Here is a 13,578-nt window from a genome sequence, read left to right on the forward strand (position 1 = left end):
ATCCCTTCGAGCTGTTCACAAGCCCCGACTACCAATGTTTCCTGCTCTGCCAGGCTCGCCAGCTCCCCGATAAGTCAGTGGACGTGTTCTATGCCAGGCTGAAGGAACTAGCGAGCACCTGCACTCTCCCTGATGAGGACGACGAGGTGCGGGCCCAGTTCATTCAAGGCTGCGCGTCATCGAAACTGCGCGAGCGGGTCCTGCAGGAACACAACATGCCAATGAGGGACATCTTGACACTCAGCCACTCCAAAGAACTGTCGAAAGCCAAGGCAGCTCACATGGACCCTAAACCAGCCACCACCGTCAAGGAAGAGCCAGTGTGCGTCCTCCGTACCAAGACCCAAGAGTCATGGCCAAGAACCACCCGGCCGAAGACCGCCATGCCCATGCAGAGCTCATGCAGTCGCCAGTGCAGATGGTGCAGAGGCCCTTCACCCCACGACAGACCCTGCCCTGCGCAAGGCAAGACCTGCTGTGCCTGTGAAAAGATAAACCACTTCTCTAAAGTGTGCCGATCGACACCGAGAAGAAGACAGAGTGGCCAGCCCCGGAGAGTTTGCGCAATCGGGCCACCCCCTGATGGTCCAGTGAGCAGCGACATGGATGACGAAGAAGCTGATGCAGCCACTGTTCACGTGGTCAGGATGCTGAACACTCTATCGGCCGCTCAACCGGCCACGTCCATGTGTAACACCAAAGTACAAGACCAAGCAGTTGCAGCCCTTGTTGATACAGGAGCCACCATCAACCTCATGGCAGCCAGCGTCTACAGGTGTCTGTCAAATCCTCCAATGCTCCGCCCCACCAGGGTACAAGTCTACTCCTACGGCACCAGATATCCACTCAGGCTGTGCGGAGTATTCCAGGCCGATCTCTCTCATGAAGCCGCCCACCAGCAAGCCAAAGTGTATGTTTCCCAAGGTGGCTCCGGGTTCATGCTAGGCTGCAGAACTGCACAGGACCTCAACCTGATTCATTTTGCATTCTCCGTACATGCCAATGACCTGGACCACCTGCTGCAAGGGTTCGAGACACTATTCGAGGGAATCAGATGCCTCAAAGGCCCCCAATCCGCCTACACATCAACAAGTCAGTCGCCCCAATTGCTTTCCGCCACCAGAGGATTGCCCTCCATCTGCGCTCCAAAGTAGAGGCAGAGCTGCGTCTTCTGGAGAAAGCCAAGTTCATCGAACCGGTTCGCGGCCCTACCCTCTGGGTATCACCCATTGTCGTAGCGAAGAAGCCGAAACAACCCGACGCAGTCCGGATCTGTGTGGACATGAGAGAGGCCAAACCTCGCCATCAAGCACGAGCGCCACCTGACCCCGACGGTGGACGACATCATCGGAGAACTGTCCAGCTCCAAGTGGTTTTCAAAAATGGACCTCCGCTCTGGATACCACCAGATTCCACTCCATTCAGACTCTGGCCCCATCACGACATTCTCCACCAATGCAGGACTCTGGCGCTAGGACTCCCTAATTTTGGAATCTCCAGCGCTGCCGGGGTCTTTCAAGAAACAGTCAGAAATGTCCTCCAAGGGCTGGATGGTGTCCTCAACGTCAGCGATGACATTCTCGTGCATGCGCCCACTCTGGAAGAGCACATACAATGCCTCCAAGCCATGTTCACCCGAATCCGAGATAGCTTACTTACCCTCCACCGAGAAAAGTGCGAGTTTCTGAGGAGAGAAATCAGTTGTTTTTAGCTACCGCTTCTCCGACAAGGGCATTGTCCCAGATCTGGACAAGGAAAAGGATATACAAGACGCTCCCGCCCTGACGTCAGTGTCCAGAGTCCACAGCTTCCTGGGCATGGTCACATATTGTGGACGCTTTATCAGAAATCTGTCGGACCTAACTGGTCCCCTACGAGACCTCATCAAGACCACCAGCCACTGGGTGTGGGGGACTGAGCAAGAAGAGGCATTCCAAAGGACAAAAGCTGCCCTATCAGCTGACACGACCTTTGTATATTTCGACCCCAGACGCGAGTCCCAGCTAATGGTAGATGTCAGCCCCACGGGCCTGGGAGCAGTCTTGGCTCAACAGCAAGCCTGTGGAGAATGGACCATGGTCACCTACGCCAGCAGGATCCTCACGCACATGGAGCAACGCTACTCTCAAATCGAAAAAGAGGCCATTGCAATCTTGTGGGGTTGTCGCCATTTCCACATTTATCTGTACGGACACCTGTTCATGGTGGTGACTGACCGCAAGCCCCTCATTCCACTCTTTCAGGGGTCCTCATCACGACCTCTCCCGAGGATAGAAAAGTGGGTACTACAGCTTCAAGAGTTCAGTTCACTGTAGAGTACAGACCAGGCACCTGCAACCAAGCTGACTTCCTGTCCAGGCACGACAGACCAATCACAGAGCCTGAAGCGGCAGAAACGACAGCCACTGCGGAATCGTGAAGTCAAAGAACCGCCTCAGAAGCAGGGTCTGGTTCCTGAGCCTAGATCAACAAGTTGAGTCGATCATCCAGCGCTGCCCAGTGTGTCTGGCTACCAGCCTTCCCAGCCGACCCGCACCAGTCATCAGAGGAGCAGGCCCCAATCTCCCATGGGAACGGGCTAGCACAGACTTCGGCAGTCTCCCCGGAGGGACGTACATGCTGGTAATTGCAGATGATTTCTCAATATACCCAGAGGTCAAAATTGTCTCCTCCACAGAAGCCGGAGACGTCATCCCTAAACTTGAAAAAGTCATGGCAACCCACGGCCTGATCGGGGAACTCCGAACGGATAACGGCTCGACTTTCACCAGCGCAGAACTTTCAGACTACCTCGCGTCTCACAGAATCAAGCACCGCCGGGCAACCCCCAGATGGCCCCAGGCGAACGGTGAAGTGGAACGGCTGATGCGGACTCTAAACAAAATGATCCAAATAGCCATAGCCGTCAGCCTTGTCCTTGAACAAGCTCTGTACCAGTTCCTTCGGGAGTATCGCCTCACGCCCCACTGCACCACCGGAATCTCCCCAAGCCCCTATGCTTTGGTCGAATGGTGACCGACACCATCCCACACCATCCCGTGTGGACAGAATCCCCAAACCCTCTGAACCAGTCACTAGCACAGCGTACGAAGACCAACCAAGATGTCTCCTGGAGGAGACATGCTGTGGAGAGCCCAATCACTGGGGGTGACCGGGTACTCACGTGAGACCACCACCCTGGTGGAAAGTTCAGGATGCCGTTCGAACTGGATCCATGGACTGTAACGGAAATCAAAGGCACGATGGTGACAGCTTCCCGAGGACATGAGAAGGTAACCCCGAATGTGTCATTCTTCAAGAAGATCCTGGCCGACGATTCTGAGGAGTTCCCGATGCCCAACGAGTCTAGCACCAGGGAAGTGGACAGTCCATACGAGCCCGAAGAAGATAATGACCGTCTCGTAGCTATCAGCAGAGAAGCCAGTCCAACTACCCCTGCTCCAGAAGAACCCCAAAGCCAGGAACGCCAAAGCGGTCAGCCAGCACAAGAGACTGGACATTATTCAGATGTGCCTCTGACCCATTCAGCCAGAAGCAGCCAGAGGCGGTACAACCTGCGGCCTCATCCCCGGCCGTCCCAGAAGTACCAGGACTTTGTAGTCGCTGTCGATCCCCATAAGCCGGAGCCAGGGGATTCCAGGCGAACCAAGTAAGACTGTTCCATGAATATCCTATCTGTCAGAGACTGATGTTTACTGTTTTAAAGTTGTAATGTTTACGCAGTTTGGTTTGTTTGTTCCTTGGGCAAAGGAGGAATGTAATGTTACCCTTTTGCAGGCCAGCCCACCTCACATGTATAGTGAGGGGTGCGGCATCAACAGATGCCCACAACGCCACCCCAGTAGGCTAGCCCAGCGTACGCTCGGCCAGCACGTAAAGAGGTTAATAAAGAGCCCAGATCCTGGGCATGGGGTCAGTTTCGATCTGGCCACAAACGCTACCCTTTGTGTGCCCGTGTCCTTTATTCCTAGGCCCAAACTAAGGACATTACACAGCTGTCCCAGTCAAGCTCTGTACCCCCTCCCCGCCGTGCTCTGTTTATGCTCACCCAGGGGTGAAATCTGCTTCACTGAGTCCCAGAGAAAACTGTTGTTCATAGTACCTGTGCCACACTGTAAATCCTGCTTTCTTCCATACTATACAAGGATGGACACGGAATGGAAAACAATGACAAATGCATCCCATGGATGCTTTTTTTCTCACAGCACGCCCAACGAGCTGTGGAAACATAGATTCCAACCAGTACATGCCCTTAGGGCATGTATGTCTGCAACATGTGCACCCATACACAATTGAGGGGTGCAACAGGGTGTCAAAGTGACACCCTGCCACCCTTCAATGTTTCCCCCTTTTACCGAATCGGTAAATACCGATTCGGTATTTGGCATTCATTCCTATGGGCATCCAGGCCCATAGGAATGAATGGCAATTACCGAATCGGTATTCACCGATTCGGTAATTACGGAAACTTATCGATTCGGTAAATTTTTCGGTAAAATTACCTACATCCCATTTGCCTGTTCTTAAATACCGAATCGGTATGATTCGGTATTTAAGAATCGGCAATCTGGGATTACCTACATCGGGCCCTTAGAGAGGCATCTTGGCAACGGTTAGTGTCCACTTGCTCTTCTAGAGATTCCAGCGGTTTTTGGACAGCGGTTGATGGAAGACAGCCCAACGTGGCTGCTCAAGATGAAATAGGCTCCTCTATCCCCCCAGCCCTTTGGGTTGTCCACTACCACAAGGTGTATGCACTGGACAAAGATCTCCCCACTCACCAGGGTGACGCGGATAATCTGTACCCACTTGAGATTAGGTTTGAGTATGAGGAGGTCTATGATGCCATCATGGGTAGCCCACCCAAAAAAGCACCCCCGCCAGATGGGATACCCATGAATTTATACAAGGCAGAACCACACCTCTGGGCCTCAGTTCTGAGTAATGTCCTTAATCCCATGACCCAGTTAGGCCTACCGTTGACCTGGAAATCTGCTACCATAGACCCAGTGTTTAAGAAGGGGAATAGGTTGCCCCCCATATGCTACAGACCAATTTCCCTGTTCAGCTCAGTAGTTAAGGTGGTTGGGCCTGTTATCCTTCAGCGAGTGGAAGTTTGAGCCCAGGAAAATGATATTAACTGTCCTGTCCACTATGGATTCAGGGAAGGGATGGGTACATTGGAAAAATGTCTGAACCTGAAAGTCATTATAGGGAAATATGTTGTGGTGAAGCAGGGGTTGATTTTCTTTGCATTTATGGCCCTCAGTCGCACCTCTGACCGGGTGAACAGGTCTAAGCTTTGGGACATTCTTGGGGTAATTGGATTGCCAGCTCAGTTGATCAATTTTCTTAGAGCTCTTCACATGGATGTAAATGCCCGTATCAGATATGGTACAGAGGGGGAGACATCTGAATCTTTTAGCCTCCCACAGTGGGGCAGGCAGGGATGTGGGATGGCACCAATATTGTTTTTATTATATATTAATAGCCTGAACACCTGCTTGAACGAAAATTGGGGCGAAAAAAGCAAACATAAGGAGATGATGGACAGAGCGCTGAAACTTTTCAGACACTCACACCCAGTCACAGATCTGGGTAGAATCCATCATCGTTCTTTAGCTCACTTTGCCACCCCAGTTCAGACACAGTTGAGCAAAAGAATGATGGATTTAACCCAGATCTCTTGACTGGGGTGAATGTTTTGATTTGTTTTACCTTCTGTCCATCAACTGTGCGTGTTTTGAATGAAAATCGGGGCTGATTTGCCTAGGGTAAAGTATGTTAACTTGCCTACCCTGTTATACGTCGATGACACTATATTGATGGCCCGAACGGCCAATGGGTTAAAACTCCTTGTTGACAAGTTTGTTAAGTTCATGGACGATCTGGACCTAGACACAAACATCTCAAAGACCCATTATATGGTCTGCGGGAAGAAAGCTAGAACAAGACCCATTGACATCAGTGGGAAAAACATCTCTAAGGTATCCACCTTTCCCTACCTGGGGGTATCATTCGATCAACTGAACAACTGGCTTTCTTGCATATAAAGTCGCTGCTCCAAATTCACAGAAACCTGTTGAGCCCTGTTTAGATTTTCACTGTCAGTTGGTAATAAGCCCATTTTGCCCCTGTTGCAAATCTACAGAGTGAAATGTTTCCCAGTCCTGACATACGGTGCAGCCATTTGGGGGTACTACAAGTGTAGGGCGATCCAGCTTGAAGATGACCGATTCTTTAGAAAAGTTCAGGGTCTGGGTCCAAATATTTCCTCGATTGCAACCCACTAGGAACTGGGTTTGAACTATGTGGAGGATCAGGTTAAACTGGCTCCACTGTTACTCTGCATATCTGTTTGGGTCGACGAGAGACAGTGGTTCAACAGGAGCATTATTGAGGACTGCATGGATTGCATGTATGGCCACAAGATACTGTGGATAAATTACATAAAATCCGTTGCTCGTTCCCTAGATTGTATGGACATGTTTAACCAGCCACACTGCCTTAAAAAGTGTGATCATGGACGTTTGAGAAGAATGCCATCAGATCCTATCTGCTGTTCAAATCCGCTGATGGTGTTGAACCTTATCTTATAGTAGTTAGACACCCCAGGGACAGATTACTGCTTACTAAATTTCAGATGGGTACGATCGGTGGTATGATTTGTTTCCCTCCGGGTCAGTTTGATCCCAGTGCCCTTTTAACTTGCCCTTGTGATGATAGTCCCCCCAGACCACAATACATCTGGGTTTTTTTTGGAAATACTATGAATTCTTGCAAAAAGGTACTACAACTTTTAAAAATTAGGGGTTTTACTCAATTTCGCCCTGCCTTTTTACATTTACAGTTATCACCTGATCAGGGAGTGATTTTGGCTGTTACTGGTTATTTAAAAGGTGTCTTACACTGGAATAACAGAATGTGATCCTAGTAAATAACGATGCATATGCTAGGCTGGACTGGTAAGTTTATAAGGCTCTTGAACGCTCGCTCAATATCTTTTCAGAATGAATTGTACTATATTGTGCTTAATAAGGTTTTTAATGTTTTACTGTGGGTTTTATGATTATGTTCCTATCTTTTATGATTATGATGCATAATCGAATAAAGATGAACATGATGATGATGAAAAGGTCAGTCTTCAGTTTGCCTTAATTTCACCCATTTTTAGAGCTAATATGTATATGGCACTTCACTGCTCTATTTTCTTTTCTCTCCAAATTATGTTTGAAGTAGAGCAAGGCACATTGATTTATACTGCTGTCAATGGATAAGTACTTTGAATGGACCAACCTTTATATCCAGACCGATATATTAGCCACACCCTCTTATTTCATAAAATATCATGTTACCTATCCTAAAACTAATAACTGTTCTGCAATAATATCTTTGCTAAACTGTCATTGCAATTATGAAGGAAAGTGTCATCGTCAAACGACAGTACTGCTATGTCATCAAACATCATTCCCTTCTGTTCTTCTCTGCTTACTTTAAAGAGTGTTATACTTGTTGTTTATATGACTTTATTTCCGAGCCATATATAGAACAATTAGAGGTCCAATTTTTTAATAAAATGCGTTTTAAGTAATACAAAATTATATTTGCTCACATCAGGTAAAGATTGTGAATTTTACATACACATTTGGGGGTTCACTAATCTTTCCTGGTGGACACAACCAGGAGCAACCACAGAACTGCTTCACCAGTAAAGTTACAAATACACAAATGTCAGCATGAAAAAATCTGTGAATCTCAATTGGGAATTCCCATGTGCAAAGTGGAAATTCGCCAGTAGTTTTTTTCTTCATATTCTTCCTGTGCTGCAGTTCAAGTGCTTCGTTTGTTTCCAGTTACCTATTAGACCAGCCTGAGGGTATTTCCTGGGGCATCCTTGGATTCCTGTCACAATTTGGCATTTGGTCTTGCCTCTGGTGCAAAACGGCTATATCTTCTCAAAAAGAAGTTGTCACCAGGGTCACTTAGAAGACCAGCACTTGACAGAATTAGGCCAAAAAATAAAGAAATAGAATGAGCTCAGAGTTATTATCAGTGATTTAGATAGGTTAATCCATTGCATTTTAACACATTTTAGACAATTGATTCACATAAAAACATATGCCCAAATGTGGGTGCCGCAGTGACTTCAGCTGCTTTTCACTGATGAGATTCAAGAAGGCCAAAATGCAACTCTAGTTGTTAGTTTTGCCAACAAAGTAGACTTACTCTAGCAGTTTGGTCAGAGCATCCTTCTTCGGGCAGGACAAGAGAGACCAATTTGCATATAGCGGGCCTTGTCTCATATGTTGTACTCACATTGATAAACAAAAGAATGGCATGAGCTCAGAACAATGATCAGTGGTTCGGTTTAAATTAAGCATTTCCATCCATCACCTTTATTCTGTATAATAGAACGTCATCCTAAATGTTTATTTCATGGGCTTTTTTGAATATTATTCATTTGAAGGAGCATGACTAGTAATCAAATCACTAGGCAAAGAGACAGAAGCTCATGCACAGCTCATAGCTACTTACTGCGGTTGTCACATTTTCCAATGTTGCATGTCCTGGTTTGGATTGAAGACCCTTCACAGGTATTGCTGGTGGCATCACATGATCTCCCGCGCTGTTGAGTTCCAGAGCCACATGTTACAGAGCACTCTGTCCACTCAGACCATGGGGACCAGCCATCTTCAGTGCCATTGGCTGAAGACAGAGATGCCAATATTACGTAGAGCCAATGAATTTACTTTTTCAACACTCATTTTAGAAAGAAAGCCGTATCCGTAGATTTCAAACCATTTACTTGTTCTGATCTATTAAATGTTATAACACTTTTTCAAAAAGAAATATTATATTATTCTACACATATAGTACACACTAAGGGTATAAATGCTGGTTGCAAAGAGAAATAGTATTTGGCAACATATGAAAATGCAGTTCAAAAGACAAATTGCTAAGTTGTGAATTGATTTATTAGCCTATGGGGCCCAAATGTAGTTGTATAATGTTTTGCATTCTACATAATGAATCTTCTTATAGTAGGTGACCAGAAAATAACTGGAAGCTTTCACTTTTTCTTTTGAAACATTTCAACCTCAGCAGCTCTATGAGCTAGGTCTACAATTAAATTAAGCAATGTAAGTACTTACGGTCACAGATTGGGCAGCATTCACCTTCCTTAATTACTGGACTGGCACAATGTACTGCTGGGCAGGTGATTTGACTGCAAACTGTCTTCGAGTTCTGCAAATAGACAGGTTCATCAGAATGAGGTGCACACCTTCCTGTAGGACTCAGCAGAGAGCTGACTGACTAAAAATCTACACCTCTAACATTATACTAGCATTTTTACTAGTATTGTAACACCCAATATCTAGGACTGGCATTTGTCAAGACCTTCTGTTCCTCTTTAAAAACGTTTTCTTTATAAAAATAGATTTATCAAACTTTCTTCATCCATTGGTCTGTTCAATTGTCATTCACATTTTGCTTAAGCCTACCATATCTTACAACATGGCTAGTGGGTTAGCCCACATGACCCATTGGTTTCTTTGTATGTGAGCAACTGCATCCTGCCCAAGCAGAATGTTGTCACCCACAAAAAAGTAGTCTCTTTTAGTGCCAGGGAGATGGGCATTTAAAGAAAATCTATACTTATTTTAAACTCTGAGGCCCAGCAGCTCCTGTGAGTCAGCTATCAGACCCTCGCTGCCATGGGCTGTGATTTCATGTCCTATGTGTATTGTTTGTGGGGCCTATGTTTTAAACTTGACTGTTTGACCATTCCAAAATGGCTGCCCTTAACTGCCTACGTGTATGCAAGCGTGGCCTTCTTTGAATGGGCTTAAAACCAACTCCAAAATGGCCACCCTTTTGTGTACCTTTGCTCATAAGAGCGGATATCTGTGATTTTTTTTTTTACATAAAGTTTAACCCCAAAAAAATTGGAAACTCAACCTGTGTGCACACATGTGCGCACACAGACGGTCATCATTTAATGTTTTGTAAACTGCTATTATAAAACCATTAAAAGATAACTGCATGGATGTGCACACATGTATGTGGTCACAGACTCACATTTTTAAATATTTTGTAAAAACACTGAACAAAAACATGAAAATACATTGTCATTGACAAAGCAAATAGGCTGGTAGCCAATACCAAACCTACTGGCTGTCCTAATGCTTGTTGTTATATATATTTGTGCTTGGCCTTTCCTTCAGGTTTGTGCACAGGATAACCAAGGAAAATGTACTGAATTGTTTTATAAAGTACCATAGTTGTCTATGCACACAAGGCATGCATTATTTAAGAGCCTTATGGCCACAGAGGTGACATGTTCTTCCTAGAATTACCAAACATGAACTTGAATACTGAAGTACGTAAGCCTACGTTTAGACAGTCATTTCGTCCACAATGTATTGATGTATATTTGGAGTTGGAGTTCTTTGAAATGCAAACAGTAACACCCGGCATCTACTACTGCCCTTTTCCGGCTCTCACATGTTTCGATTCATATTAAAAATGACCAATATAAGTGCCAATGTTTACCAACGTCCTTATCGTTCAGGGTGACAACATTCATATATGGCATTATATCTTTTTGCAATAGAAGGAGGGCCATACCCTCCTTTGCCTAAAGTCAGAGGCTCCTTCTAACAATAAGAACTTGCAATACAAAAATCTTTGTTCAGTGGCTCACCTGGCAAGAACATTTGGTGCAGCTGTCCACAACCCAGATTTCATTGTCTCCAAACAAACGCCCATCTTGCAAGCACATGGTCTGATTCCTTAAGGTTTTGTTTGGCCCAATCAATTCCCACAGCACTTGATTCTCATCAGACTAAAAGGTTAAGAAGTAACAAGAGAAGGATTTCGTACGAAATACAAGAAGCAGTGGAAAAACATGTCAGTCGGCACCACCTACAATACTTGTTAATAAGAGAGCATGCTAAATATTGCTGTTTACAAATGGAAAAAAATGCATATATTGCTTGGTAATTGCGTGATATGTTTTATGTCACTCCTATGTGGAGAGAAAATAAACACATGCATTCTGCAATTCCATATGATAGTTAAACAAAAGTACACTTAAATAATGAATTGTAATTGTAACGGTGAAATTATGGGTGCACATATATATATTTCATACATTTTAAGATCAAAGTGCAACTGGTAGGTCACAAAATGGCAAGTAACTTTCTATGTTCCGTTAAATTACAGATAATGGCAAAGGGTGAGCTGAAACAAATATGGAGTGGTGCTATGCCAAACTGTGAAACCGTTTTTTTTGTGTTGCACCGAATAACACATCGACTAAATAATAAAAGCAATGGCATGATTTAGAGTACATTTATGCAACTGAATGATACAATATTTGTCGAATTATGTTACAATACAATAGACTCATCTCTAGACACTTGACCATGATAGCTTTCGAATCTTCGAGGAGGTGTAGGAATATTTCTTTCCTCCTTTTTTATGCAGTCTTCTGGGTTTCACCTTCAGTTCAGTCCACAATAAACCAACGATTGCCCCAAAACTTTCACACTTTGAGCCTTATTACGATGTCAGGGGGACTTGCATCTGCCCGACACCGTTGCGTTAAAGGAACCGCTCGACATTAGGTTGGAGGTTCCGACATCCCAATTTGGATGCGATCGTCCATAGGATGGTCAGAAAAATCAATTTTCCCATGGAAGCTTGTGCGTAGGGCAAAAAATACCCACAATACAAACCTCCATTGAAAAATGTATGTTTTCAAACATCCCTGCACCATGTGGCAAGCACCTCACTTTGCTTGCCACACGGTGCAGGGATGTTTAGGGACGCACCATAGCTGCCCCCCATGCCAAAATGCAGATGGCCCGAAGGGAAGGGGGCCTGCTAGGGGCCCCCAATATCACTTTCCGGGGGACTTTTCATGTCAGAAAGGTTGACATGGGATGGCTGTCGGAAACAGACATCATAATCCTGACGGTGGAGCCACCATCACCAAGGGATTATAAACTGTTTCCGATGCACCAACAGGTTCCTTGAGCCCGGCAAAAAATGTTGGACGTCCCCTTCGACTGCTACCTCCAGCCGCGTGCATTGGAATGCTTCAGTCAGACTGCAGCAGCAGATGGCGGTCAGACCGCAATCGTAATCAGGCCCAATGTAGGCAACCTGTGGCCATGTATAACAATCATTCCGATCCCAGACACCAGTCTATATTGAAGCACAAAAGTCCCCTCATTGATACATCATGATAGAGTTCATTTGTTAATCCATGGCAACAAGTAGTCTGTGAAGAATTTGGTGACATTTTATTAATGGCATCTCTCACAACAAAACCGTCCAGGCCTGTAGCAGAGGAGGAATCGTGTTTGGCCACAAAACAGATAGACAACCTTGGCATCAAGAATATAAGTGCAGGTGAATTCAGAATGTAATCAGTTTTTTAAGCCTTTAGCTCAAGCAGGGGCAGGAGTACTACCATCTTTATTGGAAGGCTGAAGATGTTCGCTACAGCGATTGTCCATAGCCAGCCAGGGTACTCCATTACACGGCCTTGGGTATACTTGGGGATGGTGGCTGCACAACGGGATCAAGGCCCATCTTCCAATTGGTGCCAGGGGTGTATCCCTGTATCTGATTTGCTCTGGTATGGTTTTTGGTGGGTCAGCTGTCATGCTGTCCCAAGCTCTATCCGTTTTGAGGGGGCAGGTAAGTTTGCCTAGTAAAGAACAACTTATTGAGAGACCAGCAGGGTTTCATACCGAATATAAGTAAATTGAATCAGTCGATGCCACAAGGGGCCTAAGGGGTGGTCAACCATGACTCCTTTGGAGTATTTGCTAGGTAATTTCATGTATTAGTTATGTGCTATTTCCTAGGAATTTGGTGTATTAGTTATGTCGATGTGATAATCACGATGCTATTCTGTATATATTGTAATATAATATGAAAATGAAAAATGTATTGCGTTAATGAGATGTAATAAATACGGCCAGACAATGTGTTAGTCACTAACACAATAATGGTGTCTTGTTTGGGTCCTTTTGCAGAACCAGCTATACATTAATGGGTGTATAATGTCTGGTTTGAAACTTGACAGGTCTCACTGCGGTCCCCCACCTGTTAGTTGGCACACGGAGATCTCTGCATCAGGTCCCTTAACCCTATCAGATATTTAAAAATGCTGACTGTGCAACTAATTAAGCAGAACAGATTTACTGCCACGTTTCTGCTTGTTGCCAATTTCTTTTTGGTAGAGTTTTAAAAAATAAATGTAAAAGTTGAGGCCCAGATTTTGCGTCGGGTTGTGTCACTTTTTTGGCACAACCCCGAGGTAAAATCTCATTTGTTAAATATTGTAATGCATTCAAATATACCCATGATAGACCTGCTAAACATAGGTGTGAGATGTTAGGGTCTGATGTCACTTTTTGTTGTGTCACTTCCTGTAAGGTCATGACATGGGTTGTGATGTCACTTCCTGTGATACCAAGTGCGGTCACGTGCCGTGATGTCATGCACTGTGAAGTCTCACACCCTTGTGTTACTTGCATACTGCCAATCTTGGTTAGTCCC

At 45.3% G+C, this 13,578-nt stretch overlaps 1 protein-coding gene across 1 annotated transcript in view; it reads right to left on the minus strand.

Annotated features, from left to right (window-relative positions):
• Positions 1 to 13,578, minus strand: part of THBS2 (thrombospondin 2) — a 647,479-nt gene that overhangs the window by 448,427 nt on the left and 185,474 nt on the right. The window contains exons 6-8 of the mRNA XM_078648724.1: positions 10,706 to 10,846; positions 9,153 to 9,246; positions 8,536 to 8,706 (exon numbers count right to left, since the gene is read on the minus strand). Coding sequence (XP_078504850.1) covers positions 8,536 to 8,706; positions 9,153 to 9,246; positions 10,706 to 10,846 — 406 coding nt within the window. The remainder of the gene's footprint in view (positions 1 to 8,535; positions 8,707 to 9,152; positions 9,247 to 10,705; positions 10,847 to 13,578) is intronic.

This window comes from Lissotriton helveticus, chromosome 6 (assembly GCF_964261635.1).
Source record: "Lissotriton helveticus chromosome 6, aLisHel1.1, whole genome shotgun sequence".
Classification (NCBI taxonomy): Eukaryota; Metazoa; Chordata; class Amphibia; order Caudata; family Salamandridae; genus Lissotriton; species Lissotriton helveticus.